Source organism: Rhinichthys klamathensis, unplaced genomic scaffold, assembly GCF_029890125.1.
Source record: "Rhinichthys klamathensis goyatoka isolate OS25496 unplaced genomic scaffold, OSU_Roscu_1.1 h1tg000210l_1, whole genome shotgun sequence".
Taxonomy (NCBI): Eukaryota; Metazoa; Chordata; class Actinopteri; order Cypriniformes; family Leuciscidae; genus Rhinichthys; species Rhinichthys klamathensis.
The window spans coordinates 1,071,515-1,094,073 of record NW_026606735.1 but is presented as its reverse complement, the minus strand read 5'-3'; the positions used below and the strand labels follow the sequence as shown (position 1 = coordinate 1,094,073).

General features: G+C 36.9%; 1 protein-coding gene and 1 long non-coding RNA gene across 3 annotated transcripts; one reads left to right on the top strand and one right to left on the bottom strand.

The window, feature by feature from the left end:
* The first annotated feature begins 78 nt into the window (after window positions 1-78).
* ankrd13a (ankyrin repeat domain 13A) lies at window positions 79-14,875 on the top strand. Of its 2 annotated transcripts, none has more exons than XM_056263837.1 (15): window positions 79-559; window positions 1,834-1,969; window positions 2,295-2,419; window positions 3,821-3,866; window positions 3,966-4,109; window positions 4,318-4,507; window positions 5,222-5,288; window positions 5,484-5,565; window positions 6,222-6,283; window positions 7,713-7,843; window positions 8,523-8,680; window positions 9,371-9,511; window positions 10,004-10,179; window positions 10,265-10,326; window positions 14,281-14,875. In XM_056263837.1, exons 1-15 carry the CDS (start codon window positions 452-454, stop codon window positions 14,474-14,476), a joined length of 1,824 nt encoding a protein of 607 aa, XP_056119812.1. In that variant the 5' UTR covers window positions 79-451; the 3' UTR covers window positions 14,477-14,875. The 2 variants fall into 2 exon arrangements, with proteins under 2 accessions (XP_056119812.1, XP_056119811.1); XM_056263836.1 differs by having other exon boundaries at window positions 81-559; window positions 9,992-10,179.
* Window positions 14,876-15,783: 908 nt separating this feature from the next.
* LOC130097129 (uncharacterized) lies at window positions 15,784-16,193 on the bottom strand. The gene is made up of 2 exons (XR_008808258.1): window positions 15,905-16,193; window positions 15,784-15,874 (listed from the first exon to the last, which is right to left on the bottom strand). It is a non-coding gene; the product is annotated as an uncharacterized LOC130097129 (long non-coding RNA).
* Between the last annotated feature and the right edge of the window lie 6,366 nt (window positions 16,194-22,559).

Genomic DNA, 22,559 nt, shown 5'->3' with positions numbered 1-22,559 from the left:
CCTCCTTCATATGGAATGGTTTAGTCTGGCATTGGGCTTGTCAATTTTAATTAGAAAAAATAATAATGTATCCTTTACGATTTTGTGATAGAGCATGTATAGCTAATTAGGCTCTTATCGACCATTTTATGTTGAGAACAATATTTATAAATACAACTAAATGCAAAAAGGTTTGGGGGAACCGTTTTTCAAATGACTGGATACACCCCTACCCACATAGTTTCAACCTGCCACTTCCTTGTTTTTCAAAAGTTTATTTTGAAAAAAGTTGGTTGCGTTTTCGGCGTTTCCTTTGCTTAGGCGTCTTCATCTGTTTAATAGCCAGAGTCTCTGTATATTTATCAGAAATGAATTGACGCATGAAGAGATTTGATGGTTCATGACAGTAGCTAGCTCGAAGGCTGGCTCTTGATTTCGGAGGCTGAGACACGGAGAGTTAGATCGAGCCAGAATGTTATCCGCCACCGCTGCTAGCGTCGAGGATTTCAGCCTCAGGTTTCCACTGCATATCCTGGTGTGGGAGAATGATTACAGGAAGCTGGAAAAGGAGCTACAGACGGTATGTGTGAGATATCCGTAAATGCTGCTGATGTCTGTACACACTATGAAGCTAATGGTAAAATTAATCAATGATTTGACCGCTGAGAGATTTCTGCCTCCTGTGGATGTCATGACATGCGTGTCATGTGTTTAATAATCTAATGATATTGGACTTGGTGCATTATTGGATCTTACTGCAAAATGCTTCATCAGCTTGCCATCCACTTGTTAGCCACAGCCCTGCTGTTTTGCATTGCACTGGAGAGCTGGTGAGCTCATCTAAGTAACAGTAGAGATTCATTTTACTGCACCATGCTATAGATGTGCTTTTTAATTTGGGTTCCGTGGAAAAGTTTAGAGAAATTCAATGTAAAAAATAAGATAAAAATGTTGATGATTATTAATAACACTAACAGTACTGTAGTTAGTAGAAAAAAAACTAAAACGAAACTAAATAATATTTTGCACATATTTATAACATTTATTTTTCACATAAAAAATGGGGTCTTTATACATTTAAATACATAGATGCCTTTTACATTTTAAGACGAGTGGTCCTTCACATGAGGATGATCATATTTGTGGGTACAGTGGGAAAAATAATTATTTGATCCCCTGCTGATTTTGTAAGTTTGCCCACTTAAAAATAAATTAAGGGTCTATATTTTTTATTGTAGGTTTGTTTTAATGGATAGAGAGAGAATATCAACCAAAAAATTCAGAGAAACACATTATATAAAGCTTGTAATTAATTGATTTGCATTTGTTAGAGTGAAATAAGTATTTTGTCTCCTACCAACCAGCAAGAATTCAGCTTCCCAGTGATTGGTTATCTGCCCATGTGGAACACAGATTAGCCCTGTCACTAAAGACAGGGCTAATCTGTCCAAAGAGCTGTCAAACGTCACACGTCAGGGACCAGATTGTAGACCTTTATATAATGTGTTGTTTCTGGATTTTTTGTTTCATATTCTGTCTCTATCTGTTAAAATAAACCTACCATAAAAATTATAGACCCTTCATTTCTTTGTAAGTGGGCAAACTAACTTACAAAATCAGCAGGGGATCAAATAATTATTTCCCCCACTGTATGTGGCATCTAAAAGATTGAAAACCCCATGCTGTAGGTGACTGATAAATCAGACATCATTTCACAGGAAGAGGGTCTAATATTCTGGTTAATTACAGTTGCGTTCCACATTGTCACAAGCCATGCAGCAATGCTTATGATTTTTTGCCCCTTTTCAGTTTCCTCCATAAGATATGAACTGTCTGTGTTTACACTCCTTTCAGAGTTACATTGAAGAGGTGGATCCCCGGGGCCGGACCCCTCTGCACCTGGCCGTCTCACTTGGACACTTGGAGTCCGTGAGAGTGCTGCTCAGACACGGCGCGGATGTTTCCAAAGAAAATGACAAACATTGGACAGGTGAGAATGAAGCCATAGCGGTCTTCAAAGTAAACTGCATTGGCTCTCACAAGAATGCCATTAGAACTATTACCACCACCACGTCCTCGGCTTGTGTCATCAGTGGTTTTTCCAGCCAGTGAAAGTGTTTAGTACCTCTGTTTCAGCTTTTCGGAGATTCAGCGAGCATTATATATACTCTAATAATCACATCCTTACTGGTCATTAGTCTTTTTTGTCATATGTGATTTATAGTGGTGCTAGACTAGTATGTTTACCTTTCCATTACAAGTCTATATCCTTGGGTAAGCATATTAGGTCATATATCATCTTGTTGTCTGTACAGTGCTGCAGGAAGCGGTTAGCACAGGAGATCCTGAGATGGTGCAGCTGGTGCTCCAGCGGCGAGATTATGTCAAAGCCTCCACTGCGTTGGGTGGCGTTCCAGAGCTACTGTGCAAGATCCGAGAGGTGCGTCTGTCAAAATACAGTAGAAACAGTAATATTGCGAAATATTATTGCATTTAATTAGTCCATTCTTTAGTGCCACATGATCCTTCAGAAATCATTCTAAAATGCTGCTTTGGTGCTCAAGAAACATTTCTTGTTTATGATCAATGTTGAAAACAGTTGTGCTGCTTAATATTTTTGTGGAAACTGTGATACATTTTTTTCAGGATTTCAGGATTTGACATTTCAAAAGAACAGAATTTATTAACATTCCTTAATATAAGCGGTCAAGTTTGATCATTTTAATGCATCCTTGCAATTTCCTAAAACAAATTTAGTTTCAAGGTTTTGAATGGTAGTGTGTAAATTATATTATGCTTTTGCCATTGATTTCGCTACAAGGCCATTACAAAACCCTTTCTGTGTGTTAACATCAAAGGCATATTGTTTTATTCTTTCAGCAATCCGACTTCATTTTCATTTGGCACTGTTCTTCTAAGCTCAAATATTGTAACTTTTGCTTTCACTTTTCACTGTGCACTGCATATGCTTTCTTGCTACCAAACAACCTCATAAAATTGCATGACGTGGCACGTGACGCTTGTGTTTAAGCCAGCCGCGGCTCGTCTGTAAGGACATAGAAACTGACTCAATAATAAATTGTAAATGTGTTTAGCATTCTGCATTATCTGCAACAAATATTGTTATTGGATTTTCTAGACTATTTTTAGTCATAAAGTGAGCAGAATGTAAATCCAATGTAAATCTGTGCTGAAAAATGGAACTGTGGCGGGCTCTAATAGAGAGCCATTGGGGGCCCTGCTTTTTTTCAGGTTAACTTACGTAAACCTCGCTCCAGACCTCGCTCAAGACGATATCAATTCGCTTTAGCTATATGTATATTAGTCTGCATTAGGTCAGTAACTAGTTGGCTTTTCTGTTCGTCCTATATGGAGTAGCATGTCAAATTAATGAAAGTATAAATCCTTTAGTTTAAACATGCTCATATATATAGCCTTTATATAGTTCTGCTGTGTTTGTTTAAGGTTTGTTCTGAGAATAGACATGACTTTGTTTTCCTCACCGGAATTCCTCCACTTGTAATATTCTAAAACAACATTCTGAGGCAATAAATATTACGTTAAGTCAATACTAAGATAGCATTCTATACGTGTGTCATGTGTACTTAAAGGAAGCTTGTCAATCAACATTAGAAACTCCACCCCAAGGCTGAATAACGCCTCTGCCAAGAGTGTTATGCATGTGTTCAGTGATTAGAATATAAATCTTACAAAACCATAAACTAGAGCTAAGACCCAGAATCGGCCCTACCTAAATTTAGTCAGGAGCAGCTTCTGGTTGAAGCCCTGATGCAAGTCATGTGAAAGGGCCTGAAGTGTAATGAAGCTCTTTTTATCCCAGTCTCCAGATTTCTACATGGAGATGAAGTGGGAGTTTACTAGCTGGAGTAAGTGCTCTTCTTTCTTTTTTTCTCTCCTCTCATGAATCCTTATGACTTTTCTAGGATGTTGAATGATCCTCATCTTGTGCTTCTTTCTCACTCCAGTTCCTCTGGTATCCCGCGTGTGTCCCAGCGACGTGTGCAGAATCTGGAAGAGTGGGGCCTGTCTGAGAGTGGACACCACCCTGCTGGGCTTTGACAACATGACCTGGATCAGAGGAAGAAGAAGCTATATCTTCAGAGAAGAGAGTTAGTTATTCTCTCTGACTGTCTAGTCTAGTTCGCCCATCTGTAGTTTACACATTCATTTGGTGGTGGGGTTCTAGCAAATGTGCTGTGAATTCTTCTGAAGCCTACACGAAGTTCACATTTGTATGTTCACTAGTGCACTTTGCATGAGGATGAATAATATGCCTGATGTTTATTTGTGATTGATCAGTAACGTGTGTTCTCACAGACAACTGCACTGAGCTGATGGAAGTTAATCACGAGGACGAGGTGGTGGACACCGAGCGCTTTGATCTCTCCCGCGAGATCGAGGATGTCACTCTGGACTCCATGCAGCCCGCTGAACAGGAAGTTGCCAAGAGGCTGACAACACCTATTGTTAACACATATCTGGACACAAGGGACATTGCGTTTGAGAGGTATGGCCACGTATATACTATTTACTTCTAATAAATGTACTACTGTTCAAAAGATTAGGGTCAGTTAGACTTTTTAATGTTTTTGAAAGAAGTCTCTTATGCTCACCAAGGCTGCATTTATTTGAAATGCAGTAAAAAACGTAATATTATGAAATATTAATTATTACATTGTAAAATAACTGCTTTCTATTTTTTATGTAACTGTTTTCTACTTTCCTGTGATGGCAAAGCTGAATTTTCAGCATCATTACTCCAGTCTTCAGTGTCACATGATCCTTCAGAAATCATTCTAATATGCTGATTTAGTGCTCAGGAAACATTTCTTATTATTATCAATGTTGAAAACAGTCGTGCTGCTTAATATTTTTGCGGAACCCCCTGGTTTATGTTTTTCAAGATTATTTGATGAATCAGATGTTCAGAAGAACAGCTTTTATTTGAAATATAAATTTTTTGTAACATTGTTACTGTCTTTACTGTAATTTTTCGATAAATTTATTGCATCTTTGCTGGAAAAAAGTGTTAATTTCATTCAATAAAAATCTTACCGACCGCAAACTTTTGAACAATAGTGTATAAAATATATGGATTTGGGTGAATATTTTTGAACATTGACTCAAACTGACTTGATTAATTGAAATTGAACTTTTAACACCATTTTTGTTGCTGAAGTTTAAATCAGAGATGCTATTAAAACATTAATTCTGTGTTCAGGTCTAAATCCGGTATCTGGGGTTGGAGGTCAGACAGAACAGAAGTAGTAAATGGATTTGAAGCCAAGGTGAGGCATCAACCAGCTGTTTATGAACTATAATACCATTAAGAATCATTGGAAGGAGAAAATTTGCTCTTTTAGAATTACAGATACTCCAAAGTGAAAAGTTAATATTCAGAAACATCAGACTCTCTTTTTAGAGTAGTGAGTTTAAGAATAAGGCAGTCTTTGTCCTGTGGGTGATGATGATGCTTTTGGCAGGTTTTTTCAGTGAACAATGTGAACGTTGTGATTCGCACCAGGACGGAGCACCTCACAGACGAGGAGAAGGCCAGGATAAAAAGTAATTAACCCACTTTAAGATTTACACTATATATATCATACCCCTTTTCCACCAAAATGGTGCTGATGCTCGACCGGGAAACTGCTAATCTCTCTCAAAACCGACCTATGTATCCACTTATTTGAAGGATGAACTGTGACTTAATTGTTGTTATTACAGTACATAACCAGCACACAAACAATCTAGCACACCACAGTCTTTGTTTAACCAGTGTAATGTAAAGTATTTTGATTCAGCGTGTTATGCAATCACAAGCTCCTTTGATGGAATGGGCTAAAGTTAGAAAAATCAATTTACACATATTGAATAGATGGACAGAGAAAATTAAGTGGAGCAGCTGTGTGGGGTGACAAACATATTAACAACATGTCTATCATTTGAACATCCGACTGTCACCGCATTTGTGTTTCAGCTGTAAACAGATTTGAGGAGCAGTTTAATGTGATCTAGTCCCCTGGCCTCTGACATTATCAGTTTCATGTTGGAGGGATCAGTTTGAAGCCCATAAGTGCTTTTCCGCCAATAAAAGCTCATGAAATTGTTCCACATTGGGATCCAGCACTCTGTCGGTGGTAAAGAGTCAATAGGCTGTTCCCTGCAGCTCTCTGTTATGTGAACTGATTAATATCAATTTCTGATGCTTTTGATCTCCACAGGTGAAAGGAATGTTCTGGAATCTTTACTCGGCACCGTAGAACAACAGATCGGTGCTCAAGGGGTAAGACGAGCACACGAAACGGACACTGAATTTATTTTCTTCTTAACTGTTTGGACACTTCAGCCACACTTAAAGGGATACTCCACCGTTTTTTTCATATTAAACTATGTTATTCTCTTATCTAAGACGAGTTGATACATACCTCTCTCGTCTCAGTGCGTGCACTGAATCGCTCTGTCGGGCGGAGAACTTTGAGAGCAGTTAGCTTAGCCTTATTCATTGTATATGGGCCAAACAGAGATGAAGTTAGAAGCGACCAAACACATCCACGTTTTCTTTATTTAAATGTAGTTACACGACCAAGTATGGTGACACTAAATAAAATGTGGCGCTTTTTATAAGCGGGTAAAATGGATGACTATAATGTATGGCGGAATAGCACTTATTGGGAGCACTTCGACTCGGCGCTGTAATATCTTTACTCGTGAAAAGTCCTCTCCCTCTCCCTCTCCCTCTCCCTCTTCCTCTCCCTCTCATTTCCGTCAATAGAACCAACGTGACCTGCACGCCTGCAGTAGTATACAATGAATGGGGCTAAGCTAACTGCTCTCAAAGTTCTCCGCCCGACAGAGCGATTCAGTGCACGCACTGAGACGAGAGAGGTATGTATCAACTCGTCTTAGATAAGAGAATAACATAGTTTAATATGAAAAAACGGTGGAGTATCCCTTTAAGAATGTACAGTATGTCTGTCATTAAATTGGATGCAAAATATCAAACCGAGCGGTATTTTTCAGAAATAACTTAATAATTCTAAGACATTTTAGAAATGAATTTTAACCAACAGGTCTCAAGGTGATTTTTTTTTGTGGGTCTATGAATCCTTTCTTCTCTAGTTCATTACATTAACTATGAACATGTTCCAAATACTTTATGTACATTTTGAATAGTATCTGTTGATTAGTAATATGAAGCCTAACAAACTTACTTTTGTGGATTGTTATGCTTAATGTGTGCTTGTGCCATCTTTCTTTTAAAAAATATATCTTGGTTTGATACTTGATCTAATTCAGATACATTCACACAGTGACATTCATACTTCCATGTGGCTTAAAGTCAACATGAAACAGAAGTTGCGATAGTCTTTTCTTCCCTATTGTGATGTATGTCTGAGTTAACAACATCGTTAAACAATCGGAAATTGATTGGATGGTTGTGGTTTGCTATTGCTGGGATCTCATGTGAGTGACCCTCGCAACATTAAACTCGTCATCAGAGAAGAAATATTGCTGCAAGAGAGGAGTTATATTGATTAGGGACACCGGATGTGCACTTGAAATCATTTATAATAAATACTGCAATATTTAATTAAGAAATAAGAATGGTCATTTTTGATTTCATGGTGACTAAGTGTCTCCCGGTGTTTTTTTTACTGTATTTTACAAAGCTGGAAGGATTCTGTATTTTATGTTTCTATGTATGATTACAGGACATGACTATGGAGTTTGCCACTGCCACAAACCCCACAGCTATTACTCCAGAGGAGTACTTTAACCCCAACTTCGACCTGCAGGGTAGAGATATTGGTCGACCCTTTGAGCTCACCATCAGAACACAGAAGTAAGACAGGACTTTCACTCAACTTCACAAATTTTTTTTTTTTTTTTTTTTTTTTTATAAATAAAATGTGTGTGATTATTATGAATCTAGCATGTTTTCTGTTTGGCAACAGTTTTTCTGACTAATTGATGGAGTGTGTTGCTTTTCATTTCTTAAACAAGACATTTTCACGCATGAATTGGCACCAATCCAGACCTTAATTTCATTAAAAGTATTTGGGATGTTCTGGAGGAGACTTTACAGAGTGCTGGACTCTTGCATTGTCAATACAAGATCTTGACCAAAAATCGATGTACCTCTTTAAGAAATGAAAAGCTACACACACACCATCAATTAGGGTTAGAAGAACTGTTGCCAAACATAAAACAAAAACATGCTAGAAACATAGTAATTAGTACTGCAATAATGATCCAATTATTGACTCTTAAGCATATTTATTTATTTATTTAGCACATATGCTGACACACAAAATAAATAAATTGTATATATTATATATGCACACACTGCTGTATAATTTGTTTTAGAAAAAGTCTCTTATGCTCACCAAGACTGCATTTATTTGATGAAAAACGGTTACATTGTGAAATTACAATCTTACTGACCTCAATCTTTTGAGTTGGAGTGTGCGTGTGTGTAAGAATTGAAGAAAATGGTTTGAGTTTTTGTGACCCCTTCTCAGGTTTAAAGGCACCCTGTGGATGAGCGAGGAGCATCCTCTGTCTCTGGTGGAGCAGGTCACTCCCATCATTGACCTGATGGCTCGCACCAGCACTCACTTTGCCCGACTCAAGGACTTCATCAACCTCAGGTTTCCCCCTGGCTTTCCTGTGAAGATCGGTGAGTGGAAGAATTAAAAAGAGGAACAAACAGCCCTACTCCTCAGTTCTGAAATTAAACCCTGTCCAGCAAAAAAATGTGTAATGCTATGCGTCAGCTTGAATATTAACTTATCTAACCTGCAACAAAACTACAAGTACACTTATGGGGCGGCAGTGGCTCGCTCAGTGGTTCATGTGGGTTGTCTACAAACCGGAAGGTTGGTGGTTCAATCCTCGGTTCCACCTGACCAAGTGTCGAGGTGTCCATGAGCAAGACACCTAACCCCAGCTGCTCCCGACGAGCTGGATAGCGCCTTGCATGGCTGCCGTCGCCCGTCGGTGTATGAATGAGTGAGTGAATGGGTGAATGTGAGGCAAATTGTAAAGCGCTTTGGTGGCCATTGGGTCTGTGAAAGCGCTATATAAATGCAGTCCATTTACCATTTACTTATAACAGTCAACTACACGTTTGCAAATTATGTATGGAAGATGGTTTAGTATTAACCAATCTTACTTTCCTGTTTTTCAAGACTGCTTTAATGTTTCAAGCCTGAACTTAGGTGTTGTCTTTAAAGAAAACTTTGTATAACATTTCTGCTTAAATTTTGGTCGTCAGACAGAGAATGCAGATATCAATGATGTATATTGCTTGTGTGAATGGCTTCAATATAACTAGTTCATGGGTTCTATTTCTGTTGTGTTCCTACAGAAATCCCACTGTTCCATGTGTTGAATGCCCGCATCACATTTGGAAACGTCAACAAGTGCAGTACAGATGAGCCTCTGGACACCAACCAATCAGCTTCTACACCCACACCCACAGAAGAGAAGTGTGACAACCAGGCTTCAGGTTTGGAAATAGATTGTTTTATTCCTCGTCTGTTTGAATAACTTTTAAAGAGATAGTTCAACCAAAAAATCTGTCATCATTCACTCACCCTCAAGTTGGTTCAAACCTGTATGAATTTCTTTCTTCTGCTGAACACAAAAGAAGATATTTTGAAGAATATGTTTAACCTAACAGTTGATGGACCCCATTGACTTCCATAGTATGGAAAAAAAATGGGTTACACCAACTGTTTGGTCTCTGACATTCTTCAAAATATCTTCTTTTGTGTTCAACAAAAGAACGAAATTAATACAGGTTTGGAATAACTTGAGGGTGAGTAAATGATGACAGAATTTAATTGTTTTTGGGTGAACTATCCCTTAAACTATATCAATCACAAACCATCTCAAGCACTTCACCTCATATTAAGAATGAGTTATTTGGATTGGTCCAGCAGGGAAATGTTCTAACATGTTGTATTTTTCACTAAATGTTGTTTAGTTGCTCCTGCAGAACCTGATCAATTCGAGGTGTGTCCGTCTGTGTTCATGGCACCTTCACACTATCACCACCGAGGAGGCTACCGCCACTCCAACACACGCCAGTACAACCCAGTGCACCATGATGAAGAGCTGCTCCAGTACGCCATTCACCAGAGCCTGCTTGAGTCCAGTGCACTTAATTCACAGGTCAGAAAGCTTCCTGTGACTGTATTTTGTGCAAATCTTGATGTTGTCTGTCTCTAATATGCAGTGTGGTGGGTCTTTTTTGTAGGAAACTTTGAGTGATTCTGATGGACAGGCGACACAATCCATGATGAACCGGTTGAGTGATGGGTAATTTCTACATTATATATCAAGTCTTTTGTTCTGGGGCAAATAAGGTTACACATACTGGGGTGCGTTTCCCAAAAGCATCGTTAGCCAACTATGGTTGCAAGTTCTGTCGTTATCAGCATAGTTCAACGAGTCGGTGTTTCCCGAAACCATCGTTCCTACGAACATTCGCAAACAGCATCGCAAAGTTGTGTGTTTGGAACGACAGCTCTCGAGCTGTGGTTAGAAGCATAGTTTCTTGTTTGCATGACATGTGGACTCAATAAATCCTCATCTTGAGCAAAATAAGGAAGCTGACATCTATTATTCTTTTATTTAGAATACATACAAATGTAATTTAGCCTACGTCTTTTAGTTTGTCGAGATTTAAAGCACCGTTTTTGAAGAGTGTGCATATGCGTATGTGCTCTAGTACTTAAAGGAGTAGTTCACTTTTAAAAAAACTTTTGCTGATAATTTACTCACCCCCATGTCATCCAAGATGTCCATGTCTTTCTTTCTTCAGTCGAAAAGAAATTAAGGTTTTTGATGAAAACATTCCAGGATTTTTCTCCATATAATGCACTTTACTGGGCACCAAACGGTTCAAGGTCCAAAAGACAGTTTCAGTGCAAACTGCAAACTGTTCAAAGGGCTTTAAATGATTCCAGACGATGAATAAGGGTCTTATCAAGCGAAACGATCGCTCATTTAAAAAATAAATAACAAAGTTTAAGTTTTATAAGCTCAAATGCCCGCCTTGCTCTGTTCTGTGTGACTCCTGTTCGAACTCGTTCATCAAAATGAACGAATCTTTTTTCGAGTCATTTGATTCATTTAACGAACGAAATAAAGGGATTGACTCGGAAATAGATTCGTTCATTTTGATGAACGAGTTCGAACAGGAGAGTCACACAGAACAGAGCAAGGCGGGCATTTGAGCTTATAAAACTTAAACTTTGTTATTTATTTTTTAAATGAGCGATCGTTTCGCTTGATAAGACCCTTATTCATCGTCTGGTATCGTTTAAAGCCCTTTGAAGCTGCACTGAAACGGTCATTTAGACCTTGAACCGTTTGGTGCCCAGCAAAGTGCATTATATGGAGAAAAATCCTGGAATGTTTTCATCAAAAACCTTAATTTCTTTTCGACTGAAGAAAGACATGGACATCTTGGATGACATGGGGGTGAGTAAATTATCAGCAAAAGTTTTTTTTAAAGTGAACTACCGGTACTCCTTTAAGAACGAGCCTATGATTGAATCTGGAAATAAAGCAAAATAACAGAGAAAAATGAGAAATAGTCTTCAGATGCCATGTCTGTAATTTATAGCAAAACATCTAGCATTAATTCGATATCAAACAGATTCATTAAAAGTAGTTATTACTCCAACACCTGCGTGACATCATTAACCAGTGTGGGTGAACGACCAATTTGCGACAATATGGTTTCGGGAAACAGTCGTGACTAGCTAGTTGATTTCTTCAACGACGCATCGTACTATGGTAGTTAAGCAGCGAGTTACGTCGTTGTACGGGAAACGCAGCCCTGATCAAGAGTTTTGGGGTTGGTGTTTTTTTACGTAATGAATACTTTTATGATGTTACAGATATTTTCTATCTAAAATAAAATGCTGTTCTTTTGAATTTAATTAATCAAAACATCCTGAAATATGTCACATTTTCCACAAAAATATTAAGCAGCACAACTGTTTTCAACATTTGATTAATGTTTTGATTTGATTTGATTTGATTAATGTTTATTTCGAGCAAAATAAAATAAAATAATATATACATATATATTAACACACATACACACAAATAAAAATAACATAGCACAGCTTATCTTCCATATACATAGATATAAATAATAATAGTTGCTCGAAAGGGAGTGGAAAGAAGTGTATAACTTATTTGCTCCCACCCCCAATTCCTTCCCATATATTACCCCATACATCCGCTGCCATTAACAGTCACATAAATAATAATTAATTTTTTTTAATAGTATTTATTTGGTATTTATAGTTTCTTACAATTACATTATGCTGTCTCAATAATAACTATGCTATATGATAATCCTCATTATCGTAAACATTCAAATATGTCCCGATATCTATAATAATCACATCAAATATAAAGTATAACCATATCCTAGCATATTGTTTAAACATTGTTTTACAATAACAGTAATATCAATAATAATTAATAATAATCATTATCATTATTTACTCAGCTGTACATATCCCACTCTATTGTAATTGTGTCACCATTTACAATCTCAAGATAAATAAATAGGAACCGTTTATAATCCTAAATACTTCCGTTTTATTTTACAATTACCAATCACAAACACAAGAGCACCCAGATCCCTCACTCAGCTTCATATTTTGTCAACACCATTTCTTTAAATTTTAATTTGAATTGGTGAATATTTGGGCATTGCTTGAACTGTATTCCCAACCCATTCCAAAGTCTGACACCACACACAGACACACACAAGCTTTTCCTGGTGGTTCTCACCGCCTGGACTTTAAAGTTTTCACATCCCCTTAGGTTATAGCCCCCTTCTCTTCCTAAAAAGAACTTTTGAATATTACCCGGCAGATCATTTTTGTTGGCTTTATACAAGAATTGAGCAGTATAAAAATCAACTAAATCAAAAAGTTTTAAAATTTTAGATTGCAAAAATAATATGTTTGTATGATCAAAATATCCCACCTTATGTATGATTCTAACTGCTCGTTTTTGGAGTAAGAAGAGGGTATGTAGTGAACTTTTATAATTATTACCCCAAATTTCTATACAATAAGTTAAATAGGGCAGAACCAATGAACAATACAATATATATAGTGCATTATATTCCAAGACATATTTAACTTTGTTAATAATAGAAATACTTTTAGATACTTTGCCTTGTATGTATCTGATGTGTGGTTTCCAGCTTAATTTACTATCAATAGTTATTCCCAAGAATTTAATTTCTGACACTATTTCTAATGCAACACCATCAATACTTAATAATATTTCTGCGTTTTCTTTATAATTACCAAACATCATTACCTTCGTTTTATTTAAATTCAAAGATAATTTATTAATATCCATCCAAGTTTTTAGTTTTACTAATTCTTCATTTACAATTTTTATAAGTGTATTATAATTATCACAAGAAAAAAATATATTGGTATCATCAGCAAATAATATAAATTTCAGTAATTTAGATACACAAAATATGTCATTTATATATAAATTAAATAATTTAGGACCCAATACTGATCCTTGAGGGACCCCACAAGCAATGCCCAGACACTGTGACGTAAACTCGCCCAACTTCACAAACTGTTGTCTTTCAGTTAAGTAACTTTTGATCCAGTTCGAAGCCACCCCCCTAATGCCATATTTTTCTAATTTAGTGAGTAGAATTGAGTGATTAAGGGTATCAAAAGCTTTCTTTAAATCAATAAATATTCCCACTGCATATTTTTTTTTGTCTAGGGTGTTCGTAATTTCTTCCACAGCTTCAACTAAAGCCATTGATGTGGACCTCTTTGCTCTAAAGCCATACTGACCTTCATTTATTATGTCATGTTTGTCTATAAATTTTTCTAATCTGTCATTAAATAGGTTTTCTAAGATTTTTGATAATTGATAATAAGTAATGTTTCTCGAGCACCAAATCATCATATTAGAATGACTTCTAAATGATCATGTGACACTGAAGACTGGAGTAATGATGCTGAAAACTCAGCTTTGCCATCACAGGAATAAATTGCATTTTAAAATATATTAAAGTAGATCACAAATTATTTTAAATTGTAATACTATTTCACAATATAGCTGTTTAACTGTAAAAAATCTCTAATCAGTAGTCTAGTTAGCAGAGGAGAAGCATAGGTAGGGTGGTTTTTCTAAGTGCTCTGTTCATTCCCGTGTACATTTTCTTAAATTGTGTTATTATGTTCTGTTACATAACCACAGGTCTGAGTCTGAGGGAGTTTTAGTAGACCTCAGTGACACCACACCCTCCAGCTCTGTCTCCACCTCCAGCCCCGACACTGACCTGCGATTGGCTATGGAGCTTTCGGCCCGGGCACAGGAGGAGGAAGAAAGGAGAAGGAAAGAAGAAGAAGCGGAATTAGAGAGGATTTTACAACTCTCCTTAATGGAAAAGTGACGGAATAAGATGAGGGAAGGAAAGACAAAGGGAGTTCCTGTTATTGCCATAACCATTAAAACCTTTTTTATTTATACCTTTCTTCAGATTCACGCAGCTCTCTGTTGCCACTGACATACGACTACACTTAGTTACATATTCAGTTTGGAGCCGACATCTGAAAGGTTCTGCTTCCTTATCCAAAAAATAAGCAATTTTTTTTTTCATGATTTTTACTGCTTTCCGCTTTCTTTCCCTCCTTTAAAGAGGTGATCACGCATGTATTTTATAAAAAAAAATCAGTGCTGCTTTTTTAAAATATTATGTGGTAGAAAGGTTGTGATGTCCTTGACAGTCCAAACATGAACCTGTGTGAGTGTGTACATCTTGACAGTAATGACTAGCTACATTTTTTTTGTTTGTTTTTTATTGAAAGGAAGTTTTTTTTTTTTGCATTAACATTAGCTTTAGGTTTATATAATACTATCTCTCAGGGTTAAACTGATCACCAGTTATTGGTTCCTTTAAAACCATTTTATACACAGCCAAGGAAAGTGTAAGAAATGAATGTTTCACACAAAGCAGTAGGACAGTACCATTCTTAACCCCCCTCCGTGTGCTTTTGTCATTAGACCACTTCTGACTGAAGCATCTGTACTGTAAAGGCAATAAATCCACACCACTGTGCCTCGCTGGAGTAAGAGGCACTCATACAGACCGGAATATTCCTGAAAGGGGCTGTCCGATGTAAGCCAATACGCCTCAAGCTTTTAGTCTGCCTAATTTGTAAAATGATACAATAAAACCGCTTGGATCGCCAAAAGTATGTTGTAATGCAAAGCATGAATGTGGCAGTCCTGGGTCACTTTTTCTGGCACCAACCAAACCTCATGCTACACTAAAGGACTAGGGGAATGTGTGACGAGAAAACCAGCTGTTTTTGTTTCGGAAGGTGACGTTAAAATGGTTGCCTGTGGAAATGTGTGCGGTTGGACAGCATTGTTTGCTGACTGAGGTTCTGATAAATGTGATAATTGATAAACGTGGAAGAACCTGCCCTGCTCTGTTTGGGAATCTTTAGGGAATCTCATGCTGTTCCTTCCTCTTGTAGCTGACAGTGCTATTTATTTTGTTGCGAACTTGATTGTTCTTTTGTTGACTCCTTCCTGTAAGTGTTTTTTAAAGCCTTGTGAGGCTCGAAAGACATCTGAGTATTGACTATTGACTTACAGCTTGCAGTATCTCTCACTACTTTTTGTATGAACCAGTGTGCTTGAACCGATGTGAACTATATCCGTCACCTCATAATTTTTTTTGACATTTATAGCTTTATTCTTCCTGTAGCAAACAAGGATCTGAGGCTACAATCTTGCATTTATAAAAGGGATGTTGTAATAACAAGACATTGATTTTAGTTTCCTGATTTTATTTTTATGCTGCATTAATAACAGCCTAGAATAAATCAAATGCTCTGGCTACGATTATCCACACATCATTATTCCTGGACACAGAATTTATCTTCATTCTTTATTTAAAACCTAATTTAACTTTTGGTATTTGGGTATAAGACTTAACTAACTAATTGCCAAAATGTTTAATGGTCTATCGGATCAGGGTTAGTGTTGGTTTGATTCTCGGTTAATTGTCATTGCTGAAAAATGCAAGTTTAAAGTATCCTGTTTGAGCATGTTGAAGATATCCTGAAGGCATTTGTAAACTGTGATGTATGTTTGACACACACACACACACACACACACAAAAAAATATGTTTTTACTTTAATAAAAGCACTTTATTGACTTATGGCGCTTCATTAACTATGAAAGCTGCATGGACATGGAGAATCAAATAATAAAGGCATAAAAGCTATTATGTTGATCAGATCAATTTTATCATAAAAACCAAGTGTTTTTTTACTAATTGTTTTAGAGGTAATTTTTACTTTGGTTATTAGTGAAACATGTCTGAAACTTTGAACGTATAGTTTTGATGGCAAGATATATTAATGAAATGTTTTTTTTTATACTTTATTTTTAGTTATTTACACGTTTGTCTTAATATTCATGCTGCTCTGTTTTTTAATATGATCATTTCAAATCTATCAATTTATTTAACTTTTATTTCAGGAAAATCTATCCATCTCCTGTGCATCATGAATTTATTAAACAAACCAACAGATGGCACTGTTCTGGTGTGTAACAAACTGTCTTTTTTTGTGTTGAATGCTTTTTAATATCTTTTTTGAAAAATTTATCCATCACGAATATTCTTAATGGAAAGTGTGTTAATGGTATTTCTGGTTCTGTTTTCCCTCCCACAGTCAACCAATCAGACCTGTGACAATTACAGTAACATTATTCGAAAAAGAGCATTTGAGATTTTAAGCATTCTCCAGTCCTTCTCGCACAATGAGGTTTGATAGTTTATTAGCCTCACACACGAGGGTACATCATTCAGGTTTTGTGAGAAATTGTGTAATGTGACATTTTCTGAACAGGTCCCTGCGTTAGATGTGAACGGTTGTCTAGGCACCTCATCTCAACAGAGCTTCGAGTGCCATGTGTTGGCAGAGGAAAGCTGTATGTCAGCGGTGGTTTGAGGCAGTGTGCAGTCAATCTCAGCCGTCTCTGGGAATGAAATCATGATTGTGAAATCATGATCACATGTGAAAGTGAAGGAAACCGTTTTAAAGAAGCTGACTTGGAGGAATTTTATGGAGTGTCAAATGCATCCAACTTTACATTAAGGCTGATTACTGATAGATGATAGGGTTTTACATAATGATATATAAACGTTTTTTGTACAGTTATGGACACAGCAAATATTTTCTTAAAGGGATAGTGTACCCCAAAAATTTAATTCTGTCATTTACTCACCCTCAAGTTGTTCCAAACCTGTATGAATTTGTTTATTCTGCTGAACACAAAAGAAAATATTTAGAAGAATATGGGTAACCATATGGATGGAGAATAATGGAGATTTATTCTCCATCCTGTCACCTGGTGGTGTTTTGGTTCCTTGCCACTGTTGCCTTTGGCTTTTGGTTAGCTTAGTTGGGGACACTTAATATTCAACAATATTATTGATCTGCCTGCATTGACACCATTATGTGAAAACTGAGCTGGACGATGGCATCACTGTTTTCTCCTCTGTATAGATAAATGAACTAAATTAATATTTTTTTTACAACAGAAATGAACCATCACTGAACGAATGATCATCACATCACTATCACACTATGTTCTTCTAGATCTGCTGTACAGACAAAAAAAACTTTGTTGCATTATTTTCCTGTTATTACTGTAAAGCTGTGAAACAATCTTTATTGTAAAAAGCACTATATAAATACAAAATTGATGGGCCCCATTGACTTCCATAGTATTTTTTTTTTCCCATATGGAAGTCGTTGGGGCCTTGGCCTGTTTGGTTACCCATATTCTTCAAAATATCTTCTTTTGTGTTCAGCAGAAGAAAGAAACTCATACAGGTTTGGAACAACTTGAGGTTGAGTAAATGATGACAGTATTTTCATTTTTGGGTGAACTATCCCTTTAAATATGGAAAGTGAGATTGATTTAGTACAAAGTGAATGTAGACCAGCAGCTTGGTTAGCATTCATGTAAGTTTAAATAAATTATAGGCTAATTGTCCTCCAGTGTAAGTGCAAGTTGATCGACTTGTTTACTTCCCAAACCTATTGTAACAATTTCAGTCTAACTGCCAAATAATTTTTTTTATGTATCAAGTCAGAATTCATATCAGTCCTGTTTACTATATAGATAAATATTTTGCTACATGATGCAAAAGAAGGATCCTGAATGTTACAGCTTGTATTCAGTTTTTACTTTAAAAGCCTTTCATTTCACAGGAAATTGTTTTCTTCACTCATTTGGATTGTTTGACTTTAATCAGCTCAAGTGTCTTGTGCTATATTGGTAAATTACCCGAAGCAACTTTCTTCGTGACTTCAGCTCAGCAGGTGTTTGGCTTGTGGACCAGCTTCTTAAAATGTGATGAAAAACCATTATGCAAATATAGGCTATACATAAGAATCCATCTGCCATCTGCAACTGGATTAGAGGGATGAGTTATCTCTTCCATAATGGGAAGAAATTCACACAGGGGCTGGTGGGATTGAGGAGACAACACTTAAGCAGACAAGGTAGAGAGAATTAGAGCAAATGTGATGTAGGCTAAATATGCTAACTATTCAGTAACGTGGTAGTACGATCTGATACCAAAAACAACCATAGTCCTTTTAAATGCTAATTAACTTTACAGAAGTGTAGTTAAACATAATTTAAACTATAACATTTTAATGTGTTGATTAGGCATTGTTGCATTCAGTTCTTTATTTTGAACACATTCATACAGATTAAAGTTTTGACATTTATTTCAGTAGGCCTATTCAAAAGGTCTGAACTGCCAGAACCTGTCAAATAAACATCACAATAAATACACCAAAATAAATAAATACGTATAAATTCAGACAGTAGCAACACAATTTAGCAGCTTACAAACTGAGCACATTGAGGAAAACATGTGGTTGAAATAGTGTTCAATTTTAACCATTTAAATTACAATATTTTTTCTTATAGGCTACGATGCACATGGAGATTTAACCTCGATTACACTGACATGAAGTGTTTAAGACGATAAGGGTTTTATCCATTTAATTTGCGCATACTAACGTTGATTTTTCAACCTTCAATACCGACTATTAAGTAGTTCGTTTGTGCTGACGTTGCGGTGTTCTTGGCCAATGGCGAAGAATTGGCTCATTAATATTCAGAAGCAAGCCTTCGCCATAGTAGTGTTCAGTTCCCGGCATCTTTCTCTTTCATCCATAGGGATTGTCGATTGTCACCTGCGTCGAAGAGGTTTATAGACACAAACTGCCATTCCAATCATGATCACCAACAGTGTGGACAGAACACTTAAAAGAAGAACTGAAGGAGAAGATAAAATAAACAAGCAAATCAAATAAATCTGCTGATTTAGTACAAAATACTATGATTTTAAGCTTTTAACTGAGAGTCCAATTTAGCAATGTGAAACGTCAACATTTTAAAACTGAATCAGTGATAAACTGTGATGTCATGATGTATGACACTGACAGGTTCACTCATTGTGAATATGAAAGGCCTGACACGGGTTCAGTCGCGTGTGTAGTCATGTCTTACCCAGATTTTGTCTCAGCAGGACTTCATAAGGTCTGTCATTTACTTTAGACTCTCCCAGTTGAGCATTTCCAGATTGGAAAAACGTTATGCAGCAAGCGATGAGAGAGACCAGGCGTGCTGCTGACATTATCGCGAAACAGTGTGAAGGATGCAACCGAACCCAATCCACTCAGCTCGACGCTGCTGTAAGGTCCTAACGCCGTCGTGTTTAAAGTTTAAACCAACATCAACATCCCAGTGGAGGCCCTTTGGTTTCAACTGATAATATGCATCAAAGAACTTGTCAAAAATATGTGTTTTTGAGGCAGACTTTTTACATTTTAATATAAATCCAACGTTGATGCTCTGGAGAATAGTTTCTGCACCCAATGCAAGTTGTCTTGTTAATAGATTCATAGTTTTCTATGTTATTGAGTTATTGTTTTTTTTTATACTAATAAGTTAGAGCATTTACACTAATATACAAGTTAGATAATAATTTCAACTAAAATCTACATTTCATGTTCATGTGTCCAGGTCATTATCCCAAAATTAATCCCTTAACCAAGTCCATAGACATACAAAGTCCTTTTTTTTGCTTTTTTTGTTCTTGTTGCTGTAAGTGTGCAGATTGTTTTGCATGAGGTGTTAAATTTTTTTTTTTTTTTTTTTTTTTTACCACAGAAATAGTTTCCTTTTAGAATTGTATTCATGTATATCTATATTTGTTAAATAATAAAATAAATTCTGAATGATAGACCCATGGTGAAATGCTCCATGCTTTAGAACAGACATTCCTCAATTTTTTTGTCAGCCAAAACCTTTTGACCTAAAATATTTATTTGAAGTACCCCTTTAGAAATGTAAGTAAATATTTAAATAATTTAATAACATATTTGCTTTTTGCATTTTCACAGTTATCTGATGTCGGTTAATGATCACAAACATGCTGGGGAAAAAAAACAAATAAAACGTTTCCATTATATACTTTATAGACACACACTCACTGGCCACTTTATTAGGTATACCAGTACTAGATTGGACACCCTTTTGCCTTCAGAACTGCCTTTATTCTTCATGGCATAGATTCAACAAGGTGCTGGAAACATTCCTCAGAGATTTTGGTCCATATTGATATGATATGTTCTCACAGTTGCTGTAGATTTGTTGGCTGAACATCCATGATGCAAATCTCCCATTTCACCACACATCCCAAACTCTATTGAATTGAGACCTGGTGACTGTGGAAGCAATTTGAGTATAGTGAACTCAGTCAAGTTCAAGAAAACATGATTTATGCTTTTTAACATGGCATATTATCCTGCTGTGCTGGAAGTAGCCATCAGAAGACGGGTACACTGTGGTCATAAAGGGATGGACATGGTCAGCAACAATACTCTGGTAGGCTGTATTGGGCCAAATTCTGACCCTACCATCTGAATCTTGCGGTAGAAATTGAGACTTATCAGACCAAGCGATGGTTTTCCAATCTTCTATTTTCCAATTTTGGTGAGCCCGTGCGAATTACAGCCTCAGTTTCCTGTTCTTAGCTGACAGGAGTGACACCCGGTGTGTCTTCTGCTACTCTAGCCCATCTGCGTTCAGAGAGGACCTTCTGCAGACCTCGGTTGTAATGTGTGGTTATTTTAGTTATCGTTGCCTTTCTATCAGCTTGAACCATGTCTGGCCATTGTCCTCTGACATTTGGCACCAACAAGATATTTTCTCCCACAGAACTCCCGCTCACTGGATATTTTCTCTTTTTTGGGCCATTCTCAGTGAGCCCTAGAGAGGGTTGTGTGTGAAAATCCCAGTAGATCAGCAGTTTCTGAAATACTCAGACCAGCCTGTTTGGCACCAACAACCATGCCACGTTCAAAGTCACTTAAATCAGCTTTCATCCCCATTCTGATGCTCAGTTTAAACTTCAGCACTTGATCATGTCTACATGCCTAAATGCATTGAGTTGATTGGCTGATTAGATATTTGCGTCAAAGAGCAGTTGAACAGGCGTACCTAATAAAGTGGCCGGTATGTTAATTTTGATTATTTTTACCTTTTCAACAACTGTTCATGAACTTTAGTTTGATAAATCCTGCTTTAGATTTCACCTCAACTTCACCTCATGAAACACTGTTATTGCAGGTCACATACAGTTTGTCACTCACTAGCTCACTCTTGGTCTTTCATTTGGGTAATTAACAGAAGAGCACAGAGCCTGCAGGCCTTTTGTTAGGTTCCTCTGTAGTTGAATCTGAGGTCCACCTCTACTCCAGTCGCCTGCACTGAAGCCTTTGATCCATTCTGCGGCCTCTGCTAGAAGTGGCTGAATGTGGAATAGCATTATCTTTTCTCTATTCTCTCACCCCATACCTGAAACTGGCACAACTGAGCCGCGTTTCCCAGAGCTGCGATTGGTGGCGATTGAAGATCTAGTCTTTAATAAAACATCTCATTTAAATGCCTGACACAATGCTGTTCTCTTACCCCTTGTGTGTTTGCAGATGCTGGATACTGCAGCTCAATGCAAATCAACATGTTAATTAAGGCGCAACAGTGCAAGGGTGTTCACACTAAGAGAACGAAGGTGGGAATCAGAAACAAATCCATAGTTTTGGATGGATGGATGGATAGATACGAATATTCAGTACAGCTTTATTAAATTTTCCAGACATATAAGCAAAACTCTCTGCCACAACCTACATTGCTGACATAGTATATGAACCACGTTTTCAACTATCCATAATAAGACATTCATAGCAATTTAGTATTTGGTCACATCCAGAGTTCAGTAACATCCTCAGTTCTTTATTTGGAAAAAAACGTGGGGAGAAAATGAACACGTTACACATAGCTAGGTTTTGGGCTCAAGTTCTGTTAGAGAATGAAAATTTCAAACAGTCATGTAGTCTTAGTTCCAAATGAGGAATAGAAGAAACCCTTA